The sequence below is a fragment of the Pseudochaenichthys georgianus genome, chromosome 6 (assembly GCF_902827115.2).
Source record: "Pseudochaenichthys georgianus chromosome 6, fPseGeo1.2, whole genome shotgun sequence".
Lineage (NCBI taxonomy): Eukaryota > Metazoa > Chordata > Actinopteri > Perciformes > Channichthyidae > Pseudochaenichthys > Pseudochaenichthys georgianus.
In genome coordinates this window covers 28,907,771-28,921,959 of record NC_047508.1, presented here as the reverse complement: position 1 = coordinate 28,921,959, position 14,189 = coordinate 28,907,771, and the positions used below count along the sequence as shown (strand labels likewise).

Below are 14,189 nucleotides of genomic sequence, written 5' to 3'. Positions count from 1 at the left end.
AAATGGGCTTGATCTGTGACCAGACTTTTAACTATACAAATACCAACCTGTAAGAACATGGACTGGCCCGCTTTCTATTCCTGAGCCTGTCATTGAAAGAAAAGGCTGATGCCAGGACAATGTCTTAAATTATAGGAAAATGATAAATAAATATAAACCCTTTTACAAGACGCTTTTCTCCCATAGGCGACAACAAAGTTACCACACTTCCTGATATTAGTCATATTTTATTGTTAAAGTCTGGCAGTTATATAGCAATTAAAATATGTAAAAATTACCAAAGCCTGAGCAAGACAAGTATATTTCAGGGGACATATCTTATAGCACTGGACCTGGGACTTTTGGCACAGAGTCAGAGATCCATATTACTGACGAAGGCAGGTGCATGTAAGAGAAGGCGATCCTAAAAATATCCTTGAGGCTCCTTGTGAAGACCAGAAGAAACTTGGTCTGTCCTCAGTCACAGCAGTTGTGCGTCTAAGCGTTTCACTAGCCTGGTGTATTTATATATTGTTTTTATTGGATAAAAACTCACTTTTACATGATACGTTATCAGAATAAAGAAATGTACAAAATACAAAGACATTTATAAACGTTCTGATTTAAAGCCTCTACTAAATGTATTGCATATAAAGAGAAATTGTCTTCCTTGGTACTTTAGAACGCAATTAACAGCACTCAAATGCCAAGTCAATTAGTGGTTGAGTTGCTGTAATTGAGGTATGCCCATAAACCCATCTCGCCTGCTGGAGCTGGACGCTGTGCTGTCTCACTCAAGGGCACATCAACAGATTACAGGGAGGGATATCCGTTACATTATCAGGTAAACACTTCCCTGTCTTGAGCCCCCCAGACTGTGAACAATGCCATGGGCTCCCTGGGCTTAATGAAAGCATCTCGTCTCAAACAGCACGCTTGCCTTGAGCTACTAAAACCTATCCCAGAGGAACACATACCCACCTAACAAGCCAAGCACTCACACACAGACACCAGTGGCTGCAAGATGAAAAAAGCCTGTTATGGCAGCTGTCTGTGGTCCCACTCCCAGACTGTGACAGGACAAAATAAGACACAAATTAACAGGAGAATACTGTTGTAATAAAACCAGGAAAGATAATTTACATAAAAAGTAAACATGTCCCAGATTTCAATAATACTGTAAGTTAAACCAATTAAAACGAGTCTCAATAAAGAGATATGTATTGCTCTTAAATGTGTTGCCCCAGTGGTAAAACACATTGTATACAAGTGTAATGCAGATCAACATGCTCATCCAATGAGCCTCATCTGCATCTCTCCAAGGATTTAATGGCTTCTGTGGCATTACCATTAAGAAGCCTTTCAGTGTGAGCTGCCTGCTTGTCCATCACACCCCATATAAAGGCGTATCAAAAGTCAAATGTTTGGGAGCAACGAATCGCTGAGCGGAGCCTTCAAAAACGCCCGGGCACCCACACACGCCCACACCAAAAAAGTAGTGGATGTCCAAAAGAATCCAGTCACCCCTCCCTTTCCCATACATATTTGACAGGGCACATTCAGGCATAGCCTGTACTCCAGCTCAGTGTTCAGTTAGGCACAGACGCTCTAGCCACTCTCCCACTCTTCTTGATTTTCATTCGGATTTGTTGGTGCCGAACAGCAAAAAGCAGCCATGGATGCCATCAAGAAGAAGATGCAGATGCTCAAGCTCGACAAGGAGAATGCCTTGGACAGAGCTGAGCAGGCTGAGGGAGATAAGAAGGCGGCGGAGGACAGAAGCAAACAGGTCGGCTGATTTTTTTTTTTTTCTTATATGGAAAACTCAAAAACTCTTAGAAAAAGCAGGAATACAGCAGCGTAAAGTTACTGCCCTTTAAATGGACCGCCAACTAAATACGGATTAATTACTTTTAATGGATAATCTCAATTTAATAATAACATCTTTCTTGATTATTGTGGATTGTAACACTTAATTTTAAACTTTTTGAGGATTTAAATGGAAAGAATGTTTATAGTCGATTTTTTTTAATTAATGAGACATTTGTGTTCAAGAATTATTTGATAATGAATTGAATAATCGCTTGTTTAATTGATATTTTATTTGTATTGTATTGTGTTTTTATATGCATGTATAGTTAGAGGACGATATAAGAGAGTTGGAAAAGAAATTGCGCATTTCTGAGGACGAAAGAGATAAAGTGTTTGAGGAGTTCCAAACTGCTGAGGAAAAGCTGCTGACTGCTGAGGAAGTGGCCACCAAGGTATAAGACCCTGACGTGCATGAGCTTCCCTAACTTTTCTGCTCTCTTTCCCCTGTCCTGTCCTCTCCTGTCTGTCTGTCTGTCTGTCTGTCTGTCTGTCTGTTTGTCTCTGTGTCTCTCTGTACGCACTCCTGCGCCTGTGCGCGTTCACGCACCTCCTCGCTGATCACCTCTGAAACTATCTGCACTGAAACTCGCCTCAGCTTGAGGACGACTTGGTAGCTCTGCAGAAGAAACTGAAGGGAACTGAGGATGAGTTGGACAAGTACTCCGAGGCTCTTAAAGACGCTCAGGAAAAACTTGAGCTGGCTGAGAAGAAAGCCACAGATGTAAGTAAAAAGGAGTTCACAATGGCACCATTCCTGCACCACGCTTCTTCACACCTTCATTTCTGAGTGTGGCAAGCGACAGTTCAACACCATCGAGAAATAAAGTATCTTATCTGTGACCACTCAAACTATAACACCAATTGGACTTTTGATATAATGTCTAAATTATTGTTGAACTCTCGCTTGATATTCACTCATCACTTGAACAATCATTTACACGTCTGCCCAAAGAAAGTCAGAATGGCTGTTAAAGTTAAAAACTCATTATTTGTTTTAAATACAATTAACTAATAGGCTAAGTACTCATAACATTATGGCATAACATTTATTGTATAATCATAATTTGTATTCCGGCCAAGGTTTTCAGTCTTAAAGGTAATTACGCTGAGTAAGTGTTTTTCAGTGAAGGAGCCTGTGCGTCTCGTCTTCCTCAGAGCAGGCGCGTGGATAAATATAGCCCACTGCTTTATATGGTCAAGATCGAGCTCACATCTGTGGCTGTGCTCTTTGCTTACCACAGGGGGAAAACACTGTTTCCAATCAAATCGCCCAGGGAAGCGTACGCATTTTAAGAACACAATAACTTACCAACAGAAAACCTAAATACATAATACGTCTAAAATAGTTTCCACTTTTGGACAAATCACAGGATATTAAAGAAAATAACTTAAATGGTGACATTGTTGATGTCGTGACCTGCTTAGGAGAACATACACTTTAGATCATTGTAAACTTGTTGTTCATGTTAAACAATAGAATCGCTTGAACGACCGAGTCAGTGTGACTGCATAAGTACAAGTCAATCAAGGAATCAATCTGTTCTGTGGCATCCAGGATAACCCGTTGAAATAATCCTTTAATTGGATTCCTCCGGCGAGTGTGACTACTTTACAGTGTAGTGATTTCAGTCTGTCACACTTGGTCCTGTATTTTATTCCATATAGCTTTATATATGGAGTTGTTTTCCCCTAAATATTCCTATAGGGAGGTTTAAGTATGGCTGTAGTGCTCAAAGGAGTTTAACTACTACTTGGTTTTTTATGATCTTGTTTTTTCTCCTTTCATATTCCAGGAGTGTTTTCTGTGATATTTTTCAAAGTCTAAAACGTAGCCTGTAATTACACTATTCAGTGAAGAATAAATAAATGGCCTGTAGTGTTGCACTACCATGTGTAATGCTCACAGCTGACCCGCAGAGGGCGCTGTGGCTCTGTTCGCCTGATTATCAGTGCATTGACCGGGTGTGTTCCACTCATTAAAAATGCATTGTTACTTTACATCAATTAAGTATGACATTTTAATTTTTGAATGGGATGATGCAGCTACATTTAACTATGTAAAGCTTTCCTTAAAAATGAAGAATAGATATTTTTTTAGAACTATTTTGAAATCAGCAGTACTTCCTGGACAAATGCATTTCAGTGTGCGTCTCCAGAAAGCTCACGCACGGTGCAGCTTCACGCAGCTCAGCAGCACCATCAAGGACGTCATCTCGCTCCTTGACAATTAGCTTGTGTAGTCTGTGGTGTAGTCTCTTTTAATAAACAATGGCCGGAACTATATCGTTGGAGGCGGTGAAACGAAAGATCAAATATTTGCAAGGTCAGGCAGACAATGCTGAAGAAAAAGCCGAGAGATTACAGAAGGAGTTGCTTGTGGAGAGGAAAACCAAGGGACAAGTAAGCATATTTAAAGCGTACAGCCATATAGGAGCTGCTAATCAAACGCTAAATTACCCATCTTCCTCTCGTAGTATTTTCTTGTATTTTACGCAGTGAGATAGCGGGATTTCTGTTGATACACAGCAGTGAGTGCTGCAGCTGAGCTTTACATGGCTTGCATGCAGTGCCACCAGAGTAGATTCACTGAGGGTTGGATAGCCTGCTGCTCCGGGCTAAGCGTTTTATAATTGGTAACGTTAGGCCGCCGATGCCCAGGTCAAAGCAGCTGAACAGCAGTGGCACAGAGTGTTGCCTTTTATATGCCTTCTTACATCTCCTGTGATGCACTTTGCTGTTAACGGTCCCATTCAACCTGCTTTCCAGTGACTTCCGGTTGCATTATTCTGCAGGCACGCCAACCGCAGGTTAAACATTTGAATGAGCTATTTTCAGAAAACAGGAAGTTCAAATTGAACTGTAGATTTCAGGTACCAGTGTGCAGTGTGAGCTTGTGCTCGTTGAGGTGTCCATATAAGGACAATATGTTTACACGGCTACCAAATAGTGATTTCCCTCCGTGTTTAGGTAGCTGCGGTTATCTTGACGGTAAATACATCTATGTTCAGGGGCTTATAGTAGTCTGAAACTCTCTCTAATTTATGTTAATCAACAGTGAGGAGTTGTAAACGCAGTTAAAAGCATTGCCTCAGTATGTATAGGTTAAGAGTAACTTCCTCCTTGTTACTTCACAACCTCAGTTGCACTTTGGTCTACCAGTGCACACTTTGAACAGCAGGCGAAACAGGCAGGACAGTGCAAGTCTCTTACCTGCCAACAGCATACTTACTATTACTATTGCCTACTTCAGCATTAAGCCGAAGTAGCTACAGGTTTACTTTTTCCAAAGATGCCAGATAATCTAACCAAATGTTGCATATGTGACCGGTTAAATTAAACGTAAATGTGTCTAAGTCGGGGGAGTTTCCTCTGTATGTGCACCATGTGAGCAGTCATTGACAGTTTAATTGTCTCCCTTTTGACTTGAGCCTTGTTAATGTTCTCTCAGGGGCCTGTAATAATGAGGCAGGGTATTAAACCTTCTTTCAGCTTGGGATCATTATGCAAAGCCAATGAGGAGCAAAGGTGAGACTCCTGGGACGGCTTTTCTCCCAACAGGTGTCATACAGAAACACTTTCAAACAACTCAACAACCCCTACCCTTTTAGAAAAAAACTCAAATTCACCACCTGCTGTTATTCTTTAGGCAGCGTGTACGTGTGCACTGATTTCCAGGTTCTTTGTTAAAGAGTGCGTCTTTCAAGAGTTCTCCTTACATGCTCTTCTTCTTCCCCTAGGCTGAGGCAGATGTCGCTTCACTTAACAGACGTATCCAGCTGGTGGAGGAAGAGTTGGATCGTGCTCAGGAGCGTCTGGCTACTGCCCTGACCAAGCTGGAGGAGGCTGAGAAGGCTGCTGATGAGAGCGAGAGGTGGGTCCTTATGACCAGCGTAGACTCAGTCCTCTGATCTCTGCTGTTTCTCTATGTTGTGCAGAGAAAGGGGGATGTTTCCATCCCTTTGTTTGGGGTACAAGCAGAGCCTCTGTGCTGCAGAGCTAGATGTTAACTGTGTAAGATAATGCAGTCATTTCCCAACATCCCAAAAACAAGATATGTTCCCCCTTTTTCATGTCAGAAAACAATAAGCCATTCGCCTTAGAATGTTATGTTAAAGCTTTACCTACCAGCTTTACTGAGCACCAGACATGCGTCTCCTCAGGGAGACTGTAGGCTATCAGGTTTCCTCTCCTGACTCCTAACATGCCTTGACTGTTCTCTCCCACAGAGGCATGAAGGTCATTGAGAACAGGGCCATGAAGGACGAGGAGAAGATGGAGCTGCAGGAGATCCAGCTCAAGGAGGCCAAGCACATCGCTGAGGAGGCTGACCGCAAATATGAGGAGGCAAGTTTTCTGCCACTGTTGGCCACCTAAGACCTCTGCAACATCAAAACACACTGATGCTCATTTAGTGCAATCATTGTTTCTATTACAGTTATTTAAACTTTCCAAGATATGAGTTAAATAATATCTTAATCCCTAAATTCTATTTCACTTTTTATTATTAGATTAGGAAGCGTTTTTACCCAATTATGAAAACATTGTTTAAGTTTCAATCCAAAATCACCAATCCTATGGTTCCTGCACACTTTGTTTTATTTTAGCATTAATAGGCTAAATACACTTTGTAATAAATTGTCCATAGCAGACTAAAATGTAGTTGTAAGCACACATAAGAATATATTAATGTAATTGTCAACAACTATGACTCCTGTGGGCGCCCATATTTAGAGGCTGGTGTATATCTGATAATGAATGAAAACATGATTTAACAAACTGTTAATCATTAATAGAATGTAACTTAGTACTTTTACCTAAGTACTGTACCTGTAACACATTTAAGGTACTTTACTTGATTATATTCATTTTTAGGTTACTTAATATTTCTACATCAATACATACATATGCAATTTAGAGCGGAAACAAGTCATTGATTATGAGATTAGTTAATACTTGAAATGGGAGTATTTCTTACAGAACTGTAGTAGTATTGCAACTTGAGGGTCCTCAAGTAGTTGTAATAATATAAAATGCATCTTAATAGAAGGGGTTATAATTGTTGACAATTACCCTACATAAATACAACCTAAAATGCTGTTCTATCAGGTACATTTAAAGTAAAGTGTTGGCATGTTTAGTTCTTGTCTGTTAGAGAGGTATACTTTCACTTGGAAGAAAAACCCCGTGACCCATCCCAGTTGTGTCCCAGTCATCGAATGTTGGTTGAGTTGTAACACTTTGTGTGCTGCACCTAAAGGTTGCCCGTAAGCTGGTCATCATTGAGGGAGACCTGGAACGTACAGAGGAGCGCGCTGAGCTGAATGAGAGGTAAGACGTTTCACCTTTTCACACTTAATCTGCACTTACACTCGCTCGTGCACTGGCATTTCCACAATGTAAGCTTTAAGCTCTAATACACACAGTATCAGACGTGTATCCAGTTGAACTTTGTGTCCTGTGTTCTCACTGTGTTTGCTGATTATTTGCATGCTCTCCATGGTTTGAATGGTTTTGGCTTGCACACGTACGCCACGCCCACTAACAGACGGGCTCGGACAGCGGATGATGAGCTAGGGGTTATGGAACAAAGCATGAAATCGCTAAACTCCTCAGTCACTAAGGTACTACAAACAAAAACTAACCCTACACTAATGTCTCTGATGAGTGGCTTCCCACTTCCAGCCACTGCCGACTGAACTCCTGCTTTGCTTGCTGTGCTTCTTCTTTTCTTTCTTTTATGCTCTTTTGCTTTGGGAATATAAGAACATTTCAAACCTATAACATGGCAGAGTCTGCAAGAATAACATTTAATAGAAGCATGATGTTTAGATACACCATTAACCAAATTATTGATTCCAATGTAACCCACTAATCTTCGAGTAAATACAACACTCATTGTTATTCTGATATGCCTGCTGTGTTAAGGCACCCTAAGGTACTTGGGTATCCCTCCTAGTTGAATCCCTGTAGTTCTTATGTATCTTGTTTCCTCTCCCCCTCTTTCTTTCTTTCTTTCTCCCACCTGTTTTGTGTCCACCTCTGGTTTTGTCCACCCTTACTTCCCTCCTTCTCCTCCAACCCCCCTCTCTTCTCCTTCGCAACTTTATCCCCTCATCGTAAAACAACAGCAAATGCTCTGAGCTTGAGGAAGAGTTGAAAACTGTGACCAACAACCTGAAGTCACTGGAGGCCCAGGCTGAGAAGGTGAGTGCGAGCGTCTGGCCGAGTGCATGCTGTCAAACCCCTGAGCAGAAGATCCTGGGGAGCAGAAAGCATTCAATTCAGTTTTATATCATAATCCATATCTGTTAGAATGTATTAAATGTGTCTGAATGCACTTAGACATTCAGAGTTTGACTCCTATCATTGTTTTTGGCCCACAGTACTCACAGAAAGAGGACAAATACGAGGAGGAGATCAAGGTCCTCACCGACAAACTCAAGGAGGTAAAGTTTCACAAGACCTTATCTGGGAGTCCAGGGTAATGTGTGCAGGTCACATGTGCTCTATCACACTTGGAGTGTTGGACTCACTCATAAATCGTTCTCTGTCCCACAGGCTGAGACTCGTGCTGAGTTCGCTGAGAGATCAGTAGCCAAGCTTGAGAAGACCATTGATGACTTGGAAGGTATGATTTTTCCGCCCCTCCCCCGAAAATGGGACTCTGGTTGTTTTGAAACAGTTATTGTTTCAGTGGTGGTATTTTGGCTGACAAAGGCTAAGTGCTTGTTTAAACAAATCTATAAAAGGCCCACGTTATGCTTTGTCTTTCACTCTATTTCTGCTTCCCTCTTAATGCCATCAGGGCTCTTTTTAAGACGGCATCATACTTTTGTTGTTCTGACTCTTATCCTTTTGTCTAGTAGTGTAGGTGTAGGGTATTTGTTTATTAGTTTCAAGGTAGGGAAATTGGCTTTGATGTTTATCTGAGATCAGGCCGAAATGTTAACTCATAGCGAGGCCTGAAGGCAGAGAGTGAAATATATGGTCCATTTATTCATGGAAATCCTTTCCCATACTTTTGTTGCATTTCCATTCTATCATTTTTCTGGTGTAACTTTGTTTTCCTCTTCCCCTGTTTTCTGTTTTTTTCCCCTGTCACCTCTTCCTCTCTCTCTCTTGTCAATTTTCTGGATGCTTCACCCTTCACCTCCTTGCCATACGCTCCTTCACCTTTGCCCCTTCCCTTCACCCCTGGCCCACCAATAGATGAGTTGTATGCCCAGAAACTGAAGTACAAGGCCATCAGCGAGGAGCTGGACCACGCCCTCAACGACATGACTTCCATGTAATTTTCAACTTGCTGTGCCTGTTTGTGTTTGCTTTCTTTCCCTGCACCCGTCTTCCCTGTACAACAGCTATCTTGCCTTTTATCTTCTCCCTCACATTTTCTTTTACTAAAAACAATGGGTACATTTACCCATTGGATCCGTTTCTACACTTTAAATGGTGATGAAGCTATGGTTTATATAGTCTTAATGCTTATTGTCTTAAAACAGACATTGTGCTATCCCGTGTCTGTGATTGAATTCAGATTGAAATCCTTTGAATTCACTCAAAGTGGTTCCCCCCTCACACTTCTTTAGTAGTGTGGTTGTGATGATACTGTATGCCCTTGGTGTCAGTATCTTTGGTGTGTGAAGATGCTGTAAACTGGACTGAAGGAATGTAATGCATTATTGTTTTGGTCAGTCTATGCATTTTTTAGTTCTATAAACATTTGGTGACAACACAAGCAATGCATGCAAGTTGCCTATTGAAATGTTTTCCTCTGTCTTACGAAAACATTTCAATGACTCTGATTCTAACTCCTGAGTGCTTCCTGTTTCCTCTTCTGCTAACATGGTCTACTTCTGTCCAGAAGAAAGGCCTCCTGTGTGTTTGTGAGATCTTTGAGTGTCACTGTTTAGCATCACTGTGGTTGAGCCCCCAGTCTTGCTAAATGAGATATATTTGGGAGATGGACAAAGCCCCCCACTCCTTGTGCTTTTGCAGAAAGGTTTCGATGTAATCAGAGGAAGGAGTTGGTCTGACCTCTAGATTGTGTATGTCAGTGTGTGCTGCCTCACAATGTATTGCCATTGTGAATTTGTAGTGTAGTGCCATGACTACACATATTGTAGTGTGCATCTCAGAGTCCCGTAGCTCCCTCTCCAGCCCCCTGGTTCACTGTTCCTTTTCTCTTCCCAAACAGATAAATGTTTTACACCTCATCAAAGACGCCTCCTGCCGGCTGAGTGGCATCTGTCTGCTCTTTCCAGCCATCTCTCTATCCCCCATCCCTTTCTGTCTTTGCTTTCCTTTCTTCCTCATGTTTTCATCCTCATGTCAAAGTTTATTGCATCCCATCACTTGTACAGAATCCTAGAATCTTTCTGCATTGTGTAAAAAAATAAACATCCTTCCTTCTATGTAAGCTGTTTCTCTTTACTCTGTCCTCTTTTTTTTCTTTTTCATTTATTTATTTTCAAGTGGTCCTAATAAAACCAGGAAGTCTTGATTTTAAGTTTATGTTTTTCATTCTCTTTCTGTATCTCAGCACACCATTTGTTGGGCTTTCCCATGCTTTTCTTAATTCTTGCTCTTTTTATTTTCTTCAAACATTGTTCTGTGGACCTGAGATAAAAGGAATATCACAGTGGTGCCATGAGCACAGAAAGCTAGAACTAAAGGTACTTGAGCAAAAGCTGAGCCAAGTTGTCTTCTCTCTTAGTATTACAGTCTGATGCATGCAAGTTCTTCCACATTAAGCGCTGTGACACAAGGAGCTGACTGGAAAGTGTTGGGAATTGTAGGGAATTGTTATTATTATTATTGGATTATCAGGGAGATTGTATTGAAGTAGAGGAAAGGGATAACAGTAGTGGACAGAACTGTATGTTAGATGTGTTGAGCCTCAACTTGTTGCCGGAAATTGGATTGAATGAAAATGCTATCAGTGATCATGAGACATTGGTTTTGTATGAAACGCGGTATCCTGTCATATATTTAAATAAATATACAACAACACATATTGAGTCTTTTTATTAAAGTCCTTCCAATTTCTTCAGGAACAAAACAAAGCAGAAGTGAGCAATGATTTGGTGTTGTCTGTTTGGAGACGTTATAATATAAATGCTACTGCAGAATAGTTAAGCCACATCCTTTGACTCACTTGTGAGGGAATGTTGTGACCAAATTGGCTAACGAAGATAAGTATTTATAATTTGTTGTTCCTTTAGTATACCATCTACTTTGAACAAAACATTTTAAGATGCCATTTAAACCTTTCACCTTTCTGGGTTAAATCTGCTCATCCTCTGTTTTCACTCTTCACACTCTCCCACCTTGCTTTACCTTCTGCAGAGGGGAACAAAGGGTGGATTGCCAACCCCCCACAAAAACAAGGGCATACAAACACTTTGATTCAGTAATTCAAAGGCTATTCAGAGACTGCCAATGTGTTTATAAAGATTTACAAAAGTATCTGGTGATCTGTTCTAGAGAAGATAGGTGTCAACAGGCATTTTCTCTTTCCCTCTTCTCCTCTGATTTACTGTCCTCTCTCTGTTTTTCAACTTGCTTTCTGACTGCAAAGATCGCCTCCACCAGAATCTTCAGAAAAACCGTCTGCTCACTAATGAACTATGTGTGGCCTTAAATGAGGACTAAATTGTGTGAATGTTTTGTGTTTAACGTGTGTTTGACAATCTGATCCAAAGCAAGATCCAAAGCTCTTCCGTTTGCACTGTTCAAGCACAATGCCTGCACTGCTTGAAGTCTGTGTTACTGTTCGTCATAATGTGTTTTTAAATTAAATGATAATCAGGGATTAACTCAAATATATAATGCTGTAGGCTAGTATTATAATATTACACAATAACCATATTTTATGGATTGTTGTTGTGCGTATGTTTATTAATAAGATCGTTGTAACCTGTTTGCATGGTGGCTTGCACCTCATAGTATGAGCTTGTTTACTCCGTGTTTCCTGTCTGCGACTTGTTGGTTTTAATCATTATTTTTAACCCAAGTGTTGCAGCCAGCTTGATTATTAATTTAAACTGACTCACTTTTACCTGTTGTGTGAGATTAAAACTTCTTCATTTTAATGTTCTAACAGAGAAACTGTCACAAGCTAAAGAAGAGAACCTCGGTATGCACCAGATGCTGGACCAGACTCTAATGGAACTGAATAATTTGTGAAAGCACAGTCTGACCCCAAAAGCACTGTGGTTTTGGCTTTTTGTACTTGCACCTTGCTTCGCCATAAACCCCTCTTCTCATACCTTGGCCATGGTGGAGATGAAACAGCCAGATGCTTTTCCTATTGCACCGTCCTGCCTTCAGCGGAACTCGACCAACAAGCGAAGCTCAGGGGAAGTAAAGCTTAACCATTCCCTTTGATGAAGCCTAAACTGAGAAACAAGATTGTTTTCACAAGCAACACGTTTTTAATCTTGTAATGGTGTCCGCCTTTTGCGAACCTTGAGATAGTTCTTTTTTTGACAAGTGGTGAAATGAAATGTGCAACATTGTTTTTAACATCTGCATTGAAGCTGATCTGGTACATTCCATTCCACCTTGATTATGCACATACTAAAGGACAAAGTGGAGAGATTTTGCACTTGGTTAAACCTCAACATTATGCACATTTTGAATTCTGTAAGACAAATTAGGTTTAAAAGATGTATGCTTTCCTATAAGAAGCTTTTATCACTAGTGTAAGTATACACTGACTACACCTGTCAGCTTGTATACTGGTGCTATCGTATTGTTTAGCAGTGACGGAAAAAGCTAATGCATTACATTCCTATTCTTTAAACCATAGTTCAACATTTTTTCATCTTGTCTCCAAAGTTGTGCATTTTATTAGTGTAGATGTCTCAAGTGTTTATCATATCTGAAATGTACAAATTATAAAAATTAATAAAAGCACGTTCTGAAAGTTTTCTAACTTTGTTTGTGATGCATACATAGTGTTGTTGTCAATCATAGTGATGACCTAAATTGAAGGCCTTTATACATTTTTGGGGTGATTGAATAAAACCTGATCCATGCAGAGGAAAAGGCAATGTATTCAGGCAACTTCATCTTCCCCCAAAGAGGTGTCGAATGCGTTAAATGTTCTGAACAAATGGAGATCTGTTCATTTTGCAGCCTGATTGCATTACGCCTGGCTTCCTTTTTGCCTGGCCTTTCAGTTTGAGTTCCAGCTGGAGGAAAACATGGTCATGTGTCTCCTTGGTTCACTGGAGCTCACTAAGCATCACTGGGCAATATCACTTCAGTTTAAGAAAAACCAAACCATGTACAGTAACAATGTTGAAAATAACTGCCTTTGGTTGAGTAAAAATAGTAAAATCATAGGGGGTTTTGTATTAAGCCTTCTGTTTCAAATAAAGTGAAACATTTTTATATTAAATTTGAGTCACTGGGTAAAATGACGTGGAATTTATTGAAAAAAAGACAATACAATCATGTAAATAAATGTAGCTTTATTGTCCCTGAAAGGCCTTTGGTGTTCATAGTAACCCAAACAAATGGGAGAAATAGGTACATTAACCAACAACAAAAACACTATCAGCATTAAGAAACTACTGCACAATACTGCAGATAGGCCTACTATAAAAAAACGACAAATAATAGCAAACATTAGAATCTCTAAAATCCAATATAAAGGTGTATTCTGTGTTTTCTTAATAGTGATACATTTGGTTAGAAAATGTCACTGGTTTACATAATGCCTGGTCTGTTATTTTTCTAAATATTTATGAAAAATTCATGATATGTTTTCAATAATTTCCACGTTTTGGGACCCAGCACCTCAAATGTAATATTACAATTAAGACACACCTTTGTAATTTTAGATTTCTGCAACCAACTTACTAAAAACCAACTAACTAGTCTATTTAAACTAATATAGGAACATATAACTGACTATAATAGAAAAATATTATACTCACTTTAATAATATCATTGTGTGATTCGTATTTGCTAATGTTTATCTATATTTACTACTTCTCACACTTCGTAGCTAAGCTTGGGGAAATTGTTAAGAAGATGTGTTGCTATGTATGTTGTTAGTTTCAGTCTATGTGCACCTACAGTATGACCTTCAACTCAGGTGAACTTCCTGGTATGGCCTCCCTAACTTCCAGAATGCTCCTTTCAGTATCACCAAGCTCAACCCCTCCCTTTCTCCTCTCTCTCTCTCTCTCTGTGTTTAAATATGCAAAACAAACTGACTAACTCATACAATAACGAGTTTGACAAGAAGTTGAATTTCATTTTAAAATCCAGTATCGTGTGAAAATGAACACTCCCAGACTTACAAAAGTATAATTAAAATGGTCAAG

General features: G+C 40.0%; 1 protein-coding gene across 8 annotated transcripts; it reads left to right on the top strand.

Annotated features, from left to right (window-relative positions):
• Nucleotides 1-1,536: 1,536 nt before the first annotated feature.
• Nucleotides 1,537-12,782, top strand: tpm1 (tropomyosin 1 (alpha)). Of its 8 annotated transcripts, none has more exons than XM_034085971.2 (10): nucleotides 1,538-1,768; nucleotides 2,118-2,243; nucleotides 2,447-2,572; nucleotides 5,589-5,722; nucleotides 6,078-6,195; nucleotides 7,109-7,179; nucleotides 7,980-8,055; nucleotides 8,235-8,297; nucleotides 8,410-8,479; nucleotides 11,954-12,782. In XM_034085971.2, the coding sequence occupies exons 1-10, from the start codon at nucleotides 1,655-1,657 to the stop codon at nucleotides 12,034-12,036; spliced, it is 981 nt and encodes a 326-aa protein (XP_033941862.1). In that variant the 5' UTR covers nucleotides 1,538-1,654; the 3' UTR covers nucleotides 12,037-12,782. The 8 variants fall into 8 exon arrangements, with proteins under 8 accessions (XP_033941859.1, XP_033941862.1, XP_033941857.1 ...); XM_034085966.2 differs by lacking the exons at nucleotides 2,447-2,572; nucleotides 11,954-12,782 and adding exons at nucleotides 9,061-9,139; nucleotides 10,046-10,262 and having other exon boundaries at nucleotides 1,539-1,768; XM_071203509.1 differs by lacking the exon at nucleotides 11,954-12,782 and adding an exon at nucleotides 9,061-9,143 and having other exon boundaries at nucleotides 1,539-1,768.
• Nucleotides 12,783-14,189: the final 1,407 nt, after the last annotated feature.